At 39.2% G+C, this 15,314-nt stretch overlaps 1 protein-coding gene across 1 annotated transcript; it reads right to left on the reverse strand.

Moving 5' to 3' along the window:
• Positions 1-11,060: 11,060 nt before the first annotated feature.
• LOC133795784 (uncharacterized) lies at positions 11,061-14,961 on the reverse strand. The gene is made up of 5 exons (XM_062233244.1): positions 14,730-14,961; positions 12,317-12,385; positions 11,736-12,193; positions 11,638-11,643; positions 11,061-11,549 (listed from the first exon to the last, which is right to left on the reverse strand). The coding sequence occupies exons 1-5, from the start codon at positions 14,959-14,961 to the stop codon at positions 11,061-11,063; spliced, it is 1,254 nt and encodes a 417-aa protein (XP_062089228.1).
• Between the last annotated feature and the right edge of the window lie 353 nt (positions 14,962-15,314).

The following is a 15,314-nucleotide window of genomic DNA, read 5'->3' on the forward strand; positions in this document are numbered from 1 at the left end:
CGGCAGGCGGACATGGACTGTCGACAAAGAGATGCCACGACCGCTCTTGAAGCAGCCATTCAGTTGGCTCGAGGACAAGCTGCACCGGCCTCTCAATCGGATCAGCCACCAAATGCACCACCGCAACGGGCCCCAAATCCGAGTCCTCCGCTCTAGCTAGCTAGTCCTCAAAGACCAGAGCAGTCGCCTGTTGCTCAGGAGGATGTCCCAATTTAGGATCCTAAGCAACAGCCGCCCTTTCAAACTAGTCGCGGCAATCCCCAATGCCAGAGGAAGAATAGGGCCGGGCAGCCTCCCCACAACCCTAGATGCCTAGGGGACGATGAGCCAAATCCACCAAGCAGGGGGCAGCGTCCTGCTACTAACATAAGGCACAACTAGTCAGGCTCTGCGGTCAGGGGCCCCCCACGGCATAATAATGCACGGGGACCCACCGATCATTGCAGGCCTCCCCCTAGCGCTCGGGAAATGCCAGTTAGAGGAGGAAATAGCGTGACCAACCAGCCACGCCATAGTCGGTCGCAGTTTAGGGATGACCATGACTATAATGAGGCCGATTTCGGCAGGAGGAATGATGGTCGAGGGCATGAGGAAAGAGGTGGAGACAGAAACCCCCATCGAGAAAAAAATAGGTCTGCGAGCCATAACGCTGGGGGGCAGCCCATACAACATAACATCTTTGATCGGCTGGGTGCTGGTGAACAAAGGTGCATAGATGATGACTTGAGGGATGTGCTCAACAACAGTTTTGAGAGGCATGATGAGTACGCTCCTCCAGCACTAGTCGCCCCAGCGATCCTCGACATTGTTCACGCTCAAATTGATGCTCTGAATCAGGCGGTGGGGAGCTGAACTTCCCACATTGAGTACGATCGGAGGAGAGGCACTCCGTTTGTACAGAGGATTGCTGTGGCAGAAACCCCCAGTAAGTTCAAGATGCCAGTGTTGCCGAGCTTCGATGGGTATGGGGACCCAGTATCTCTTGTAAACAAATTTGAGATACAGATGGATATTCAGAAGGTGTCGAACGATGCCCGTTGCAAGATCTTCCCCGCCACCCTATCAGACACTACTCAGGAGTGGTTCTTTAAGTTCCCTCATGCTACTATAGTATCATGGGAAATGTTCGTAAAGGCATTTTACAGACAATTCTACACGGGTCGCGTGCACCCCACCGAGGTCAACCAGCTGGTCGAGATACGCCAAAAGGAGGGAGAACCCTTAAAGGAATACGTCAAGCATTTTATGCGAACAACAGCTGGAACCAAAACAGTGGACGATGAGGGAAAGATGATGGCCCTAACTACTGGGGTTAGGCGCCATTCTCCCCTTTGGAACAACCTAAGAAAGAATGGGGTAAAAAGTACCCAGGAGTTTCTTGATCGAGCTGATCGATACATCAAGCTTGAGGACGCGATTGCCAACGAGGGGAGATCGCCTATGAAAGACAAGGGACCAAAGGAAGATCCCGCCAAAGCCGCCAATGGGTCGGATAAATCCAATGGCAATGGCAAAGGCAACAGGAACGAAAATCGTAAGAATGGTGGAAAAAGGGTGAACAATGAGCCATCAACGTCCGAAAATAAACACCCCAAAGGCAATAGGTATGAGCCGAGATTCACGAACTATACGACCCTTGTCAAGAGTAGAGTAGAGGTCTACCAAGCAACCAATGCCAATGTCCCTTATAAGTGACCAGCACCTATAAGAAAGGATATCTCCAAGAGAGATACAACAAAATTCTATCATTTTCACAACGACTACGGACATGACACCAATGAGTGTAACCAGTTGAAGGACGAGATTGAGTTCCTGATCAGACAGGGACACCTGAGGAGATACGTACGAGCCGCATGAGGGTCTCAGCGAGAGGTTCAAGGAGGCAACAGCAGGCGCCTGGACGCCAACACTTGCCACCTTTACAGCCAGCTCCTGTGGCAGGTACGTTACTCACCATTTATGGTGGCCCACACCTTGCAGGAGATAGTGGGAAGGCAAGGGAGCGGTATGCTCAGACCTTACGCCATGACCAGGACATCAAGATGATGAGTGTGGAGGATCGAGCACCTAAAAAAGCTCGAACAGAGGAGGAGTTGATAACCTTCTCTGAAGACGATGCCCAGCATGTCTGATTCCCACATTCAGATCCGCTGGTCGTGGACGTCCAGATTGCCAATATGATGGTTAAGAGGGTGTTGGTTGACACAGGGAGCTCAGTCAACATCTTGTATAAGTCTTCATTGGAGAGGAGGAAGTTGTCTGTCAAGCACCTGGAGCCGTGCAACCAAACCATATATGGTTTTTCTGGCGAAGGGCTCGCGCCAACAGGGTCAATTAGGCTCCCTGTTACAACATGAATTGTGCCCGCAAATAGGACATTACTGACTACTTTCATAGTAGTTGATTGTCCTTCTGCATATAATGTTGTAATTGGGAGGCCTATTCTGGTCGACCTGTGAGTTGTAACCCCGGTTCGACACCTTGCCATGAAATTCCTAACTGACGCAGGGGTAGGATGTGTATTGTGAAACCAACGAGAAGCGAAGGAGTGCAACAATGCCTCGATATCTAAGGCAAAGAAAGGTGGATCGAGGGAAACCGCTGGAAAAGAGTTGCAAACGGCCAATGAAGTATAAGCCCAATCAGGTGATTGTGTCACCAAATAGGGTGTTGCCCAAAGGGAGGATAGGGATTTGGATCCTCGCTTTGGGGATTTTGATGAAGAAGTAGGACCCATCGATGACCTTGAAGAGGTCCAACTTGATGAAGCAAATTCGACTAGGGTTGTGAAAGTTGATAAAAACTTAGAGACAACAACAAAACAAAAATTGGTAGAATTTTTAAAGAAGAACCAGGAGGTCTTTGCCTAGTTGCATAAAGACATGGTTGGGATAGACCCGACAGTTATCAGCCATGTCCTGAACATAGACAAAAGTTTTCCACCAGTACAATGAAAAAGAAGGTTGCTCAATAAAGACAGATCAAAATCTCTGAAGGAAGAAGTTGAGAAGCTAAAGGAGAATGGATTCATCAGGGTAGTGTTTAATCCATCGTGGGTCTCCAATCCCGTTCTAGTACCCAAGCCGAATGGCAGGTGGAGAACGTGCGTAGATTTCACAGACCTTAATAAAGTCTGCCCTAAAGATTGTTTCCCACTCCCTAGAATCGACCAGCTGGTCGATGCCACTGCAGGACACGAGATCCTATCATTCGTGGATGCATACTCCGGGTACAATCAGATCATTATGCATCCACCTGATGAGGATCACACTAGCTTTTAGACCGATACAGGACTTTACTGTTACAAGGTAATGCCCTTCGGTTTGAAAAACGCAGGTGCGACTTACCAGCGACTAGTCAATCACATGTTCAAGGAACTGATCAGTACAAACATGGAAGTATATGTTGATGACATGCTGGTTAAGTCGAAGAAGGCAGAAGGACACATAGGAGACTTGCAAGAATGCTTCAACGTCTTGAATAAATATCAGATGAAGCTAAATCCCCTCAAGTGTTCCTTTGGAGTTGGATCGGGGAAATTCTTAGGATTTATAGTAAACTTACGAGGAATTGAAGCTAATCCCGAGAAGATCAAGGCCCTAGTCGATATGAAATCGTCAGCAAGAATCAAAGATGTTCAAAGTTTAACTGAAAGAATTGTTCTTCTAAGTAGATTTATCTCCAAATCAACAGACAAGTGCGTCCTATTTTTCAATCAACTTAGAGGCAACTAGAAATTCGAATGGACGGAGGAGTGCGAACAGAATTTTCAAGCTTTAAAGATGCATATGTCGCAGCTGCCGATCCTATCTAAGCCTATCGGAAAAGAAACTTTGTTCATCTATTTGGCGATCACAGAATACGTTGCTAGTGTTGTTCTAGTAAAAGATGAGGAGAATGTGCAAAAGGTCGTGTATTATGTAAGAAAAAGGCTAATAGGAGCGTAACTGCGATATCCTCTTATTGAAAAATTAGCTTACTGCTTGATCTTAGCCTCCAAAAAGTTGCGGTCGTACTTCCAAGCTCACCCAATCACAGTTTTGACCGACCAAACTCTACGGCAAGTTCTGTAGAAGCCAGAAGTCACTGGCCGATTATTGAAATGGGCGGTTGAACTTGGGTAGTTTGATATCTCTTACTTACCACGAGCAGCGGTAAAAGGACAAGCTCTGGCAGATTTCGTCGCAGAATTCACTAGGCTTCCAGACAGTGAGCAGCCAGAAGGGATAGAAGAGCCTGAACCTCAAAGCCAAGCTCCTTCTTGGAATTTGTTTACAGATGGTTCTTCTAATGAGCATCACGCTGGAGCTTTTGATAACGCCTGAAGGGCATCGATTCCACTGCGCAATCAGATTTGACTTCACTACTTCTAACAACGAAGCTGAGTATGAAACGTTGCTCTCAGGATTACGATTAGCCAGAGACATGAATATAAAGTCACTAGAAATCTACAGTGACTCCCAGTTGGTGGTTAATCAGATCATTGGAGAATACCAAACCAGAGGCCTGAAGATGGTCCCTTACTTGGGTAAAGCAAAGGATCTGTTGGCACAGTTTGATAAGTATACTCTCCAGCAAGTACCTCGTGACCAGAATTCAAACGCTGATGCTTTGGCCAAATTAGCGAGTGCCAAGGATGCTGACACCATAAATATAGTGCCTGTTGAACGACTGTCCACACCAAGCATCCATGTAGAAGAAACCTCTCTAGAGATTCATGCGGAAAACACTTGGATGGCACCTTACATTGAGTACTTGACGCATGGTGTGTTGCCTACGGATAGAAACAAAGCCAGGAATCTTCAGCGGTAGGCTGCTAGGTTCATCCTGGTCGACAGAATTCTATAGCGAAGAGGATACTCTATGCCGCTCCTCAGATGTATTTCAATAGAAAAGGCCAAAGAATTAATGCGAGAGGTCCATGAAGCGTTCTGCGGAGATCACGCTGGGGGGCAGAGTTTATCAAAGAAAATCCTAAGGCAAGGGTACTTCTGGTCAACAATGAATGAAGATTCGATGGAATTTGTGCGAAGATGCGATAAGTGCCAGAGATTCTCCAAAATTCCACGAGCAGCCCCTAATGAGCTAAAGCAAATGCAAAGCCTGTGGCCATTCGTAGTATGGGGTATAGACCTAATTGGATCTTTGCCCACAGGGAAAGGCGGCGTCAAATACGCCGTGGTGGCTGTTGATTACTTCACAAAATGGGCCGAGGCTGAGCCACTTGCAACCATAACGACCAAGAAAGTGTTGGACTTTGTGATCAAGAACATAGTGTGTCGCTATGGATTTCCAAGAAAAATTTTCTCAGACAACTGCACGCAGTTCAAAAATGATCTATTCACGGATTTTTGCGAACGACATGGAATCATCAAAACTTTTCTTTAGTTGCTCAACCTCAGGCAAACAAACAAGTCGAGGCAGTCAATAAAACGTTAAAATATACTCTGAAGAAAAGGCTTGAAGAAGCAAAGGAGGCTTGAAGAAGCAAAGGGGGCTTGGTCGGAGTAATTACCTGAAGTCCTCTGGTCTTACAGAACATCCCTTCGAACAGCAAAAGACCATACTCCATTCTTCTTGGCCTATGGATATGAAGTTATGTTGCCTATGGAATTAGATCTGCCATCACATCAGAGGATGACCTACGATCAAGGCTCAAATAGCCAGTTATTAATGGAATCTTTGGATTTGGTCGATGAAAAGCGCGAGCAAGCCCAGCTCTGAGTAGCAGCTTACCAGCAAAAGTGTTGGAAAAAAACTTATACAGGATCTTTATTTATTTTCATGTATATCTAATATTAAAAAAATTAATACGAGATAGCCTAAAACATGTTTCTAAAATTGAATTCAAAGAGAAACAAAAATAGAATACTTACAGTATACGCAGCGGAATTAAGAGTCCTTCCTTCAGTTTCTCTAACTCTTGTATCCTCTCTGTCGCAGAGTATTATCAAGAAACTGAACCGATCTTCTATTTTCTTCACGATCTTCCAATGTATCCTTAGAACCACCTAGACTAGTGTGGGAAATTCTCAACACATGAGATAGATATAGAGAGAATAAGAGAAAATAAGAAAGTGGCTTAGAAAAGGACTTGTGTTTAGAGAGAATATAAAACTATCAGAAAATCTGACTTATCAAAAACCCTTCTTTTGACTTCTCTATAAGCACTCCTTTTATAGACTCAATTAGGCCATTTAATTTAATTAAAAAATCAATAAAATAACAGCCATTTTGAAGCCCTAGGTCGAAATTATCATGGGCTATAGGCCCGTGAAATTTCCCATTTGATTATAAGCCAATTGGACTTAAAATCAAGGCCTGTATTATTTTCTATTGATTTAATTAATTAAATAATTATTTAAATCCTTTATCAAATTAATTATTTATAATTTGAACCTTGATTTAAATTTATTTATTAATTTAGATACCAATTTATCTTAATTAATAAATCTGCCATAATTTCTCTTTTCTTCTCAAAATTTCACAACTCTGTGAAACTATCCAAAATTGACCTGGTCAACTTTGATAATTCTAATTGATGATTAAATCAATTAATTGACACTATCTAGATGATTTTATCCAAGGTACAATGGGGACCATGGGCCTATGAAATCAAGCTCCAATAAGTTATCATAAATCTAACAAATAAATTTACTAACTTATTAATTCCTCGTGACTCCACTATAGACTTGGAATTGCACTCTTGAATTCATAGAACGCTCTATAACAAATATAGATACACTATTAATTATCCATTGTTACAACCATAATTGTCACTCAATCCTCTATAGACGGTCTACAATGAGATAGGACTAAAATACCGTTTTACCCCTCATTGTATTTTATCCTTAAAACACTTAGTTCCTTGTAAATGATATTTCAGTAAACTAATTTAATTACTGAAATGAGATCTCTATCATTTAACACCTTGAACCAAACTAAAAGGAAACCATCGTTTCACTTCTTCATCAGAAGCTATAGATGTTCATATCTATGATTAACACTCCCACTCAATTATACTACCGAGTTCCCAAGATGTAAGTATGGGCTAGTCCGTAGGGTAAGATGGTAACGAACAAGTCAAAGAACTCAAATAATACAATCAGTTAGAATACTAACCACTCAGAATTGAGATTGAATTGACCTATGGTCAACTATATGATATGACTAGAATAGATAATAACGGTATGTTTACTTATCTTATCAACTGTCAATATCGGTCCTGTCCGATGTAACAAATACATCCGATCTTATCTACTTTGCTAATGTTCTGGAAAGAACATAACACTGTAATGTGTAAGTAGATCATATCGTAGATTGGCAAGTCAGTGTAAATCCGGTGCACTGACTAATCTTAGGACTAACTTATTTTTGAACATATAATCATATTTATATTCCACTGTGATTACGTCACTATAAATAAGATTAGCTATATGCTCGAGATTTAATAGAAGTTTATATTAAATAAATAATCATGAAAATAAAACATGTGAGCAAAGTGATTGACCAAGTCAAAAAATGATTTCTATTCTTTTATTGATAATAAATTTCTAAATTAATTATCCTGACTACCAAACTGATTCCTAACCTCAACAAAGTGTTATTTTCCTACCCTATTAAATGCAGATCAGTATACCCATTTACCCCGAAGCAATTTTTTCAAGAACTCAAAATCTAAAATAAAGGGAAGACAGACATTGCACAACAGGGCATAGCAGAGATGAATCGATCAAGAAACTTACTTGAATGAAAGATTGAAGTGAAGACACGAGCGTTGATTCAAATGGTTGGACAGATACACCTTGGATCAGCAAGTTTTTCTGAGTCTGTTTTACTTTGTTCTTCGGAGTTCTTGAGGAAAAGAAGATTGGTAAAAAGTGAAAAGAATGGGTTATTTATATTGATCGTGGCACTGTAAAAGAGGTAATGATGGGAGTGAATTTTCAAGGCATGGGGAAGTGTAATAGCCGTCAAGCTACTTTTGGGAAAACCAAAAGAAATGATTAGTTGCCTTTTTCGAGAAGGCATGGAGAACTTTGACAAATTTGATGGGGCATGCGAAGGGTCAATCTCCTAAGTTTATGTTATGCTGGTCGTAGTAAAATAAATTTGGGGGGAAAATGTTTACCCAAAAATAGCTCCTGATGATGTGGCAATAATTTCTTACACGTGGTAGTTCTGAGTGAAGGGATCCTGTTCGATCATCGACCAGATAGTTGTTGATTCGTCAAGTCTCGAGATTAAGTGCGACCAGCTTGGTCGTATACTTCCATCTACTTCCTTTGAGATACACAATCTTGTAATAATTACATTCATTATATTTCTTTTTATTACCTTGATACGCTGATCTTAATTGTAATTAAGGCCCATCAGCCCATATAACCTCCCTGAACCTATAAATAAGAATGAGAGGGTTCAAGGAGGGGACTTTTTTTTTTTTAACTTTTAATCATTGGGATTCAGAGAGAAAAGCATAGTGTGATTATCCACCGAAAGTTGTAATACTCCCAAGACTGTTGAAACTCAAGAACCCTAGTTCTTTGATCACAATTTTGGGATTCAATATCAATAAGAACACTAAGTGGACGTAGGTCAGTACCATCCAATTGGGGCCGAACCACTATAAATCACTTGTGTCATTTTCTTTCCATTTGATTCTCTTCTTGATTTCCTTTTTGTTCTTTGTCGTTTATTTGACTCCGTGTCGTTGACCAAATCAAGGGTCAACATTGTGATTTATTTATATCTCTTTTTGTTATAGGTAATTGGTTCCTTTGAGGTTATTGATATTTTAACTGTGTTGTTTAATTGTTAAGGTAATCGGTTACTTTGGTAAATAATTTGTTCATTTTTTACAGTGTCTGCTTTTAATGATTCTAAGTGATCATTTATTTGTGATTTTTAACTGTTCTTGTTTCTATATTTGATATGTTTTTGGTTTGTATAGGTTGTGTTCTTTTTTCATGTGTTGTGTTTTATAGGTAACTAGTTACTTTTGGTATGTAATCGCTTTTTTTTGTGGGTTTTTGTTTATAATGATTGTCAGAAATCATTTTTAAGTTTGATTTTTTGTGTTTTTGTTTTATAGTTTTTTTTCCTTGTATAGGGTGTAATGTAGCTTGATAAGTCTACATGTAACTGGTTACTCTACCAGTGTATGCTTTTTCATGTGTTGTTTATTGTTTAAGGCAACTAGTTACTTTTTGGATGTAACTAATTTTTTTTATTCGTTGTTTTTAATTCTGCTACATAATCATTTTTATTTGTGATTTTTTATTGTTCTTGTTTTTATTTTGATTTTTTTTAATTGTATATGTTGTAATGTTGTAATGTAGCTGGTTAACTTTTAAAGTAACTTGTTTCCTTATATGTGTATGGTTTTTTTAATGGTGTAGTTATTATTTATTTTAATTTTCCTTTTTGTGGTATTTGTGTTCTATTGTATTCAAGTTGTGCATTATATGATCAAACCAGAGTTTCAGTTTAGAAGTAAGGTTTAGCAATGGAATAAACAAGAAGTTATAGTTGATTTGAAAAAAGTTTTCACCAAGAAGCAGAAGGCTATGTTTAGAAGAACTCATTTTGGTCATTTTTTGGATTTGCCAAGTACTACATGGCAAGCACAGCTTGTACATAGTGTTTTGATGAGGGAAGTTCATCAGAAAAAAGGAGAATTTGAGTTTTGGTTTAAGCTTGGTGATAAGATTGGTTTACCTATAATTGAAGTATTTGCTGTAATGAATCCTCTTCTATTGGAAAAGATTGGTTTTTATGATCGTCCTGATATAAATATTGATCTTAGTTCTTATGACGTCGCTGAGAATGATTCTTTGCAATTGACTATTGCTAAAGGCGTTTCTCAACAAGTTGAGTGGTGAGTTTTTTTTAAAAGTTTGTTTATGTTGTTTGTTTCTGATTTTGTTTTTATGTTCTTAGTTTTTTTTTTTTTTGCAATATTGCAGCGATTGTGGGATTTTTACAACTTATTTTGCCGAGCAATTAATTATTGGAAAGGAAAAAGAGATGCCAAAAGAACTTGATGCTTAGTTGCTTTGCCAAGACATTGATGTTAGCTTGTATTTTCATGGGAATAAGAACACAAGATGATGGATATTTGACTAACAATAAGTTTCATGAAAAGCTTTTGGATAGGAGGCAGAAGAGGAGGAAGACTGCTGCATAGGTTTACTTAAGACTGCTGCATAGGTTATTTAGGAAGCTTTAGGAAAGGATATTATATTTTTTTATTTTGTCTATACTCTAGACCAGATCAACTTTTGGAAAGGATATTTAACTTTTGGAAATGATGACCAATAGTTAGTTGGATTATTGTATATGTTAAATTGATACTATTGTAAGACCTTGGTTACTTAAGAATATCTTATATATCTTTTGATCTTTTTTTGTGTTATTTATCTATATATATTTAGTTAGTTTTTCAAGGATATTTTAATGGTAACCAGGTACTTTGTTTGGTCTACATATTATATACGAAAGAGTAGCTAGTTACCTTTGGTGCTTGATGTTTTTGGTATTTTTTGTGTGACAATTGTTAGAGCAAAGTACCCAGTTTCTTGTTTTTTTTTATTTTTTTTTATTTCACGTTTTAAAATTATATTTTATGCATATTCTACTTTTAAAGCAACTGAGATATTTTAATGGTAACTAGTTACTTAGTTTGGTCTTCATCTTATATTCAAGGGGTAACTGGTTACTTTTGGTGCTTGATGACTTTTCTAAAGCTACTAGGATATACAAAGAAATTGGGCTATAATAACCAGGTACCCAGTTGGGTCATCATGTTATATACCAAGTAGTAACTGGTTACCTTTGGTAACCACTAATCCACAATGTTATGTTTAATTTTTAAAAACCATGTTTTTCTGGTGTTGGTTGCATAAATATTTCACAGACAAAAAAAAAAAACCAACAATTTATTCTAAAATCAATTTTATATGCTTTGTGTAATCATTCAATGTATTTGAATTTGTAATAGAGTTATTATAATACTCAATAACAATGTATGAATATGAAAGTCATTGATTTAATGATTGAAGCTATGATAGGGTTGTTTTGTTGTAATATATCAAGCTATGACTTTTGCTTTTTCTGCTTGTTTGCCTTGTCAATTGGTGGATTCCCGCAAGTCTTCTTGTTCCTGGTTGGCCACATTTTCCATAGGTAATTATTACTTTTGGTTCCCCTCTTGATCTTATTCTTTTCTTTCTTGGTCTTCCTACATGGATTGTCGCCTTTGGAGGGAGCACCACTATGTCTAAGTGTTGTGGGAGATTCCATTCATCTTTATGGGGCAAAGGATGAACATTTACTTCATACAATGCTTTCAAAGTTTCTGTTTTGTAAAACTTTGCATAGTAATCATACACTCCCAAGTTTATCTTTGCAATTACAATGACTGCATGCCCACAAGGCATTTCATCTTCTTGAAACCTATTACAAGTACATGTTCTATTGTGTATATTTACTGTGAAATTGGTCCCCTTTTCATCACGAACTTGATATTCTATTGTGTTGAAAGGCAAGACCTGAAAATACTTTTGAAGGTATCCTGTTCCCCCTCTATGTAGTTTATTGCTTTTTTTTTTTTTGCTGTTACGCAAGGTAACTGGTTACCATCCACTGACAAATTAAAGAATAGTAAGAATAAATTTAGTTGCATACCTCATACTTCATTTTTGAAACAATGTCATGTCTCAACTCATTTATATTACTGTAGACACTTTTGTGAATGTTCCATTTGTATTATTTGAGTTGTTCCAAACCCACTTTTGAACCAAACTTCTAAGACATTCAATCAAGATATCAATAGGGAGATTTCTTGCAGCTTTTAGTGAAGTGTTGAGCGATTTTGTGATGTTGGATGTCATCATGGTGTATCTTTTTGTTGGTGAGTATGATCTTTCCCAAGTTTCATACTTGGCTTTCTCTAAATAGGGTATAATGCGTCTGTCAAGTTTATCACGGCCTCTCATGTAGTGTTCACATTCTGTTTTTGTGTATGCTTTTGCTGCTATAATGAAATTCATTTGTAGCTCTTGTCCATGGTTTCCATACTTGCTTTTCAAATTATTGAGCAAGTGATACATGCAAGCTCCATAGAACGCATTTGGGTACACTATATGTACTGCATTGTCTATGCTCTTGTGTCTGTCAGAAACAATAGCCAATCCTGTTAATGTAACCAGTTACTTTTATAAGATACGAAAAGAAATAGCATGTATTTGTGTATTGGATTTGGGTAACCAGTTCCTTTTTCTATGTAAACCATAATATATAATTGAAGTTATCATACCTTCGGGTTCTCCATATGTGTCTCTCATTTTGGAGAAGAACCAAAGCCAAGAGTTATCATTTTCAGAGTCTGTTATTCCAAAAGCCAAGACAAAAATGTTGTTGTTTGAATCTAATGTTGATGCTGAAAATAAGGTGCCGCCATGTGCATTTTTTAAGAAAGTTTTCGTAACGCCCTACTTCCTTAGAGCCATTACTAAGTGGGTTATAAACGTGCCATTAACTCGCTAATCGAGGTTTTAAAACAAAAGTGTAGCTAAACCATAAACAAAGTCACATAATTTGAAAATATATCCATTCATTGAAAATTATAAAGCGTTTAACATTCGGGATCCCAAAATACCGTTTAGAAATATTTACAGTTCCAAAATATGATTAAAGTCAACTAAACGACAAAACTAGGTTTCATACAAACATCTCCCAAAATACCTTTGGCCGTGGCAGCCAGGCAGGCGAACATGTACGCGTTGCTTCACGCTCTCCGTACTCATGGTTGGTCGACTTTCCCCTTGCCCTTACATGCACCATAGAGCACCCGTGAGCCGAAGTCCAGCAAGAAAACTCACACAAGCAAATAACATATGCATATTTATCATTCAACATATAATCAAGCCGCCAACAGGCTAAACACATACGGTCATGCCATCCTAGGTGTTTTACCAGGCTCTGGGTTCGCGTTTTACACTGTGAGGATATCCCAGGTATCCTTTAGGGTCTCGCCCTGGCAACTCGCACTCCGCGTGCAAAACGCCGCTCCGGCCCCTTGCTGTACTTGGCCTTCGCCGTTCCCGGCCCTCACCGTTCCCGGCTTTTGCGGTTCATTCACATATATGCGCACATAGCATAATTAAACAAATACTTCAACACGTATAAACATATTCAATGGGGCTACGCCCTACAACATAATCTATAGGGCCTAGCCCTACTCTACGGGTACAACAGTTTTCTTACATGTGTCCCAAGCTATTCGAGCACCGCGATCACGAGCACAGTCCTCTAACCCGAGCCTTGAAGAGAAACCCTAGTCACAACGCATGAATAAAATCAACTATCAAGTTCCAACTCATTAAATAGTTTTGAGACATAACTCTAACCTTCGGGACCTTGGTTTCTACCAAACTGGGTAGTAGAAACCTTCCCGAGCCTTAACGTTCAAGTTCCCGAGCTAAAAACCCTCATTTTGCCAAAAATCCACTTTTGGGCCGCTGCCCAGCCTCCCTTAAGCGTCGAGACGCACCCCAAAGAAGAGGTGAAATTGCCTCACATCTGACAGCCTAGGGCCACGGCGCCCAAACCTTGCGCCACAGCGCCTGGGAAATTCCTCGAAGCCCCACTAGCCTATAAACTCAAGTAGGCTGCAGCGCTGAAGAACAGGGCCGCGACGCGAGCCCGAAACCCAGAATTCCCATGCAAACTTTACGGGATAACTCCCCAATAACATAATTGAGTCTCATAATCATCCTAATACACTTTAAGCAGCACATAAACTCAAAGAAACCAACCAAAATTCAACTATAACTCAAATTCCATCATCTAAGTTCTAACCCCCAAACTCCAACAAAACCAGATAAATATTAAACAACAAACCAGTTTTGATTCTTACCTTGCTGATGATTTCGACTTGGCCAACTTCAAAACTCCTCCTAACTCTAATCCCTCAACCCACAAGCTTGCAAGTCACCAAATCTTCAGCCCAAATCTTCAAGTTTCCTCAATATTCAACACTTCACAAACACCCAAGAGAGAGAGGGAGAGTTACACTAGGGAGAGCAAGAGAGTTCCTTCTGATTTATTTTAACCCCTCCTAAAAACACAGCTGCCTAACATAAGCCTATCCTTTATACAAAATGACCAAAATCGCCCTTGAACTTATCCTTAATCCTTAAGTAACCCAAGACATTTCAGTCATTTGTCATACCCCGTTAAGTTCCCGAGTAGTCTTATAAATCCATATTAATCCCGGCATATCCCAACCATTACTAAATTACTACCCGCTACTCAATAATTCCCGAACACATTATAATATTCCCAAAATATCCCTAAGCTCCTCCTAGCCAGGTATTTGACCCTGTTGTGACTTTCTAACTAAACTGCTCCCTAAGACTGTCTCTGATTGTGCATCTCAAATATATCACCACTCACAAGTGGTAAAGATCAATAATCACAAATATTACATTTATGCCATTAATGGGCTAAAGTTACAAACATGCCCTTAATAACCAGACGGGGCCCACATGCATATTTAATTCACCTAAACATGCATTTTCTAATCACATACTCATCAATTTCACACATTAACATAATAAATCACTTATTGCCATCCAGGCACGCTAATCAAGGCCCTAAGCCTTATTAGCAAATTTGGGACGCTACAGTTCCATCAACAACAATAATAGGCCTCAAGTATTTCCAACCTTTGATTGAATTAGAGAAAGCTATGTATTGGTATTTGAATCTATCTTCGCTGTCTGTGAGTAGATGTGTTACTGTTCCTGGATTTGCTTGCTTCAACATGCAAAGATACATTGGCAACTTTTGATATGAATCACCGGGGTTCCTTCTTACTAGAGGCAAAGATTTTTCTCTTAATCTCCATGCTTTTGTGTATCCCATGGTTACTCCAAAGTCATCATTCATGTCATTCATGATGCCATTTGGAGTATAATTTCTTTTGATTGACTTGTACTTACTCTTTATTAATTCCCCAATTATGATGCTTTTTGCTTGCCTATGATCCTCCATAACATTTTCAACAGAGCAAGTATGATTTGGAATGCATTTTCGTACCTTGAATAAATCTTGATTTCTGTATTTAGATGCTCTCACAAACCAGCTGCATGTGTCATCTACGCAGGTAACCAGGTACTCTCTCGGTTCTGATCTTTTTGTTTTGAACTGGAAGTTATGTAGCATGGCATAGTAGCTAAGAGTTGATTTGATTGTGTTCTTGTCCTTGTAAATTTGTCATTGATCTATTTTTTTCACTTTGTAGTCAGATA

Source organism: Humulus lupulus, chromosome 8 (genome assembly GCF_963169125.1).
Source record: "Humulus lupulus chromosome 8, drHumLupu1.1, whole genome shotgun sequence".
Classification (NCBI taxonomy): domain Eukaryota; kingdom Viridiplantae; phylum Streptophyta; class Magnoliopsida; order Rosales; family Cannabaceae; genus Humulus; species Humulus lupulus.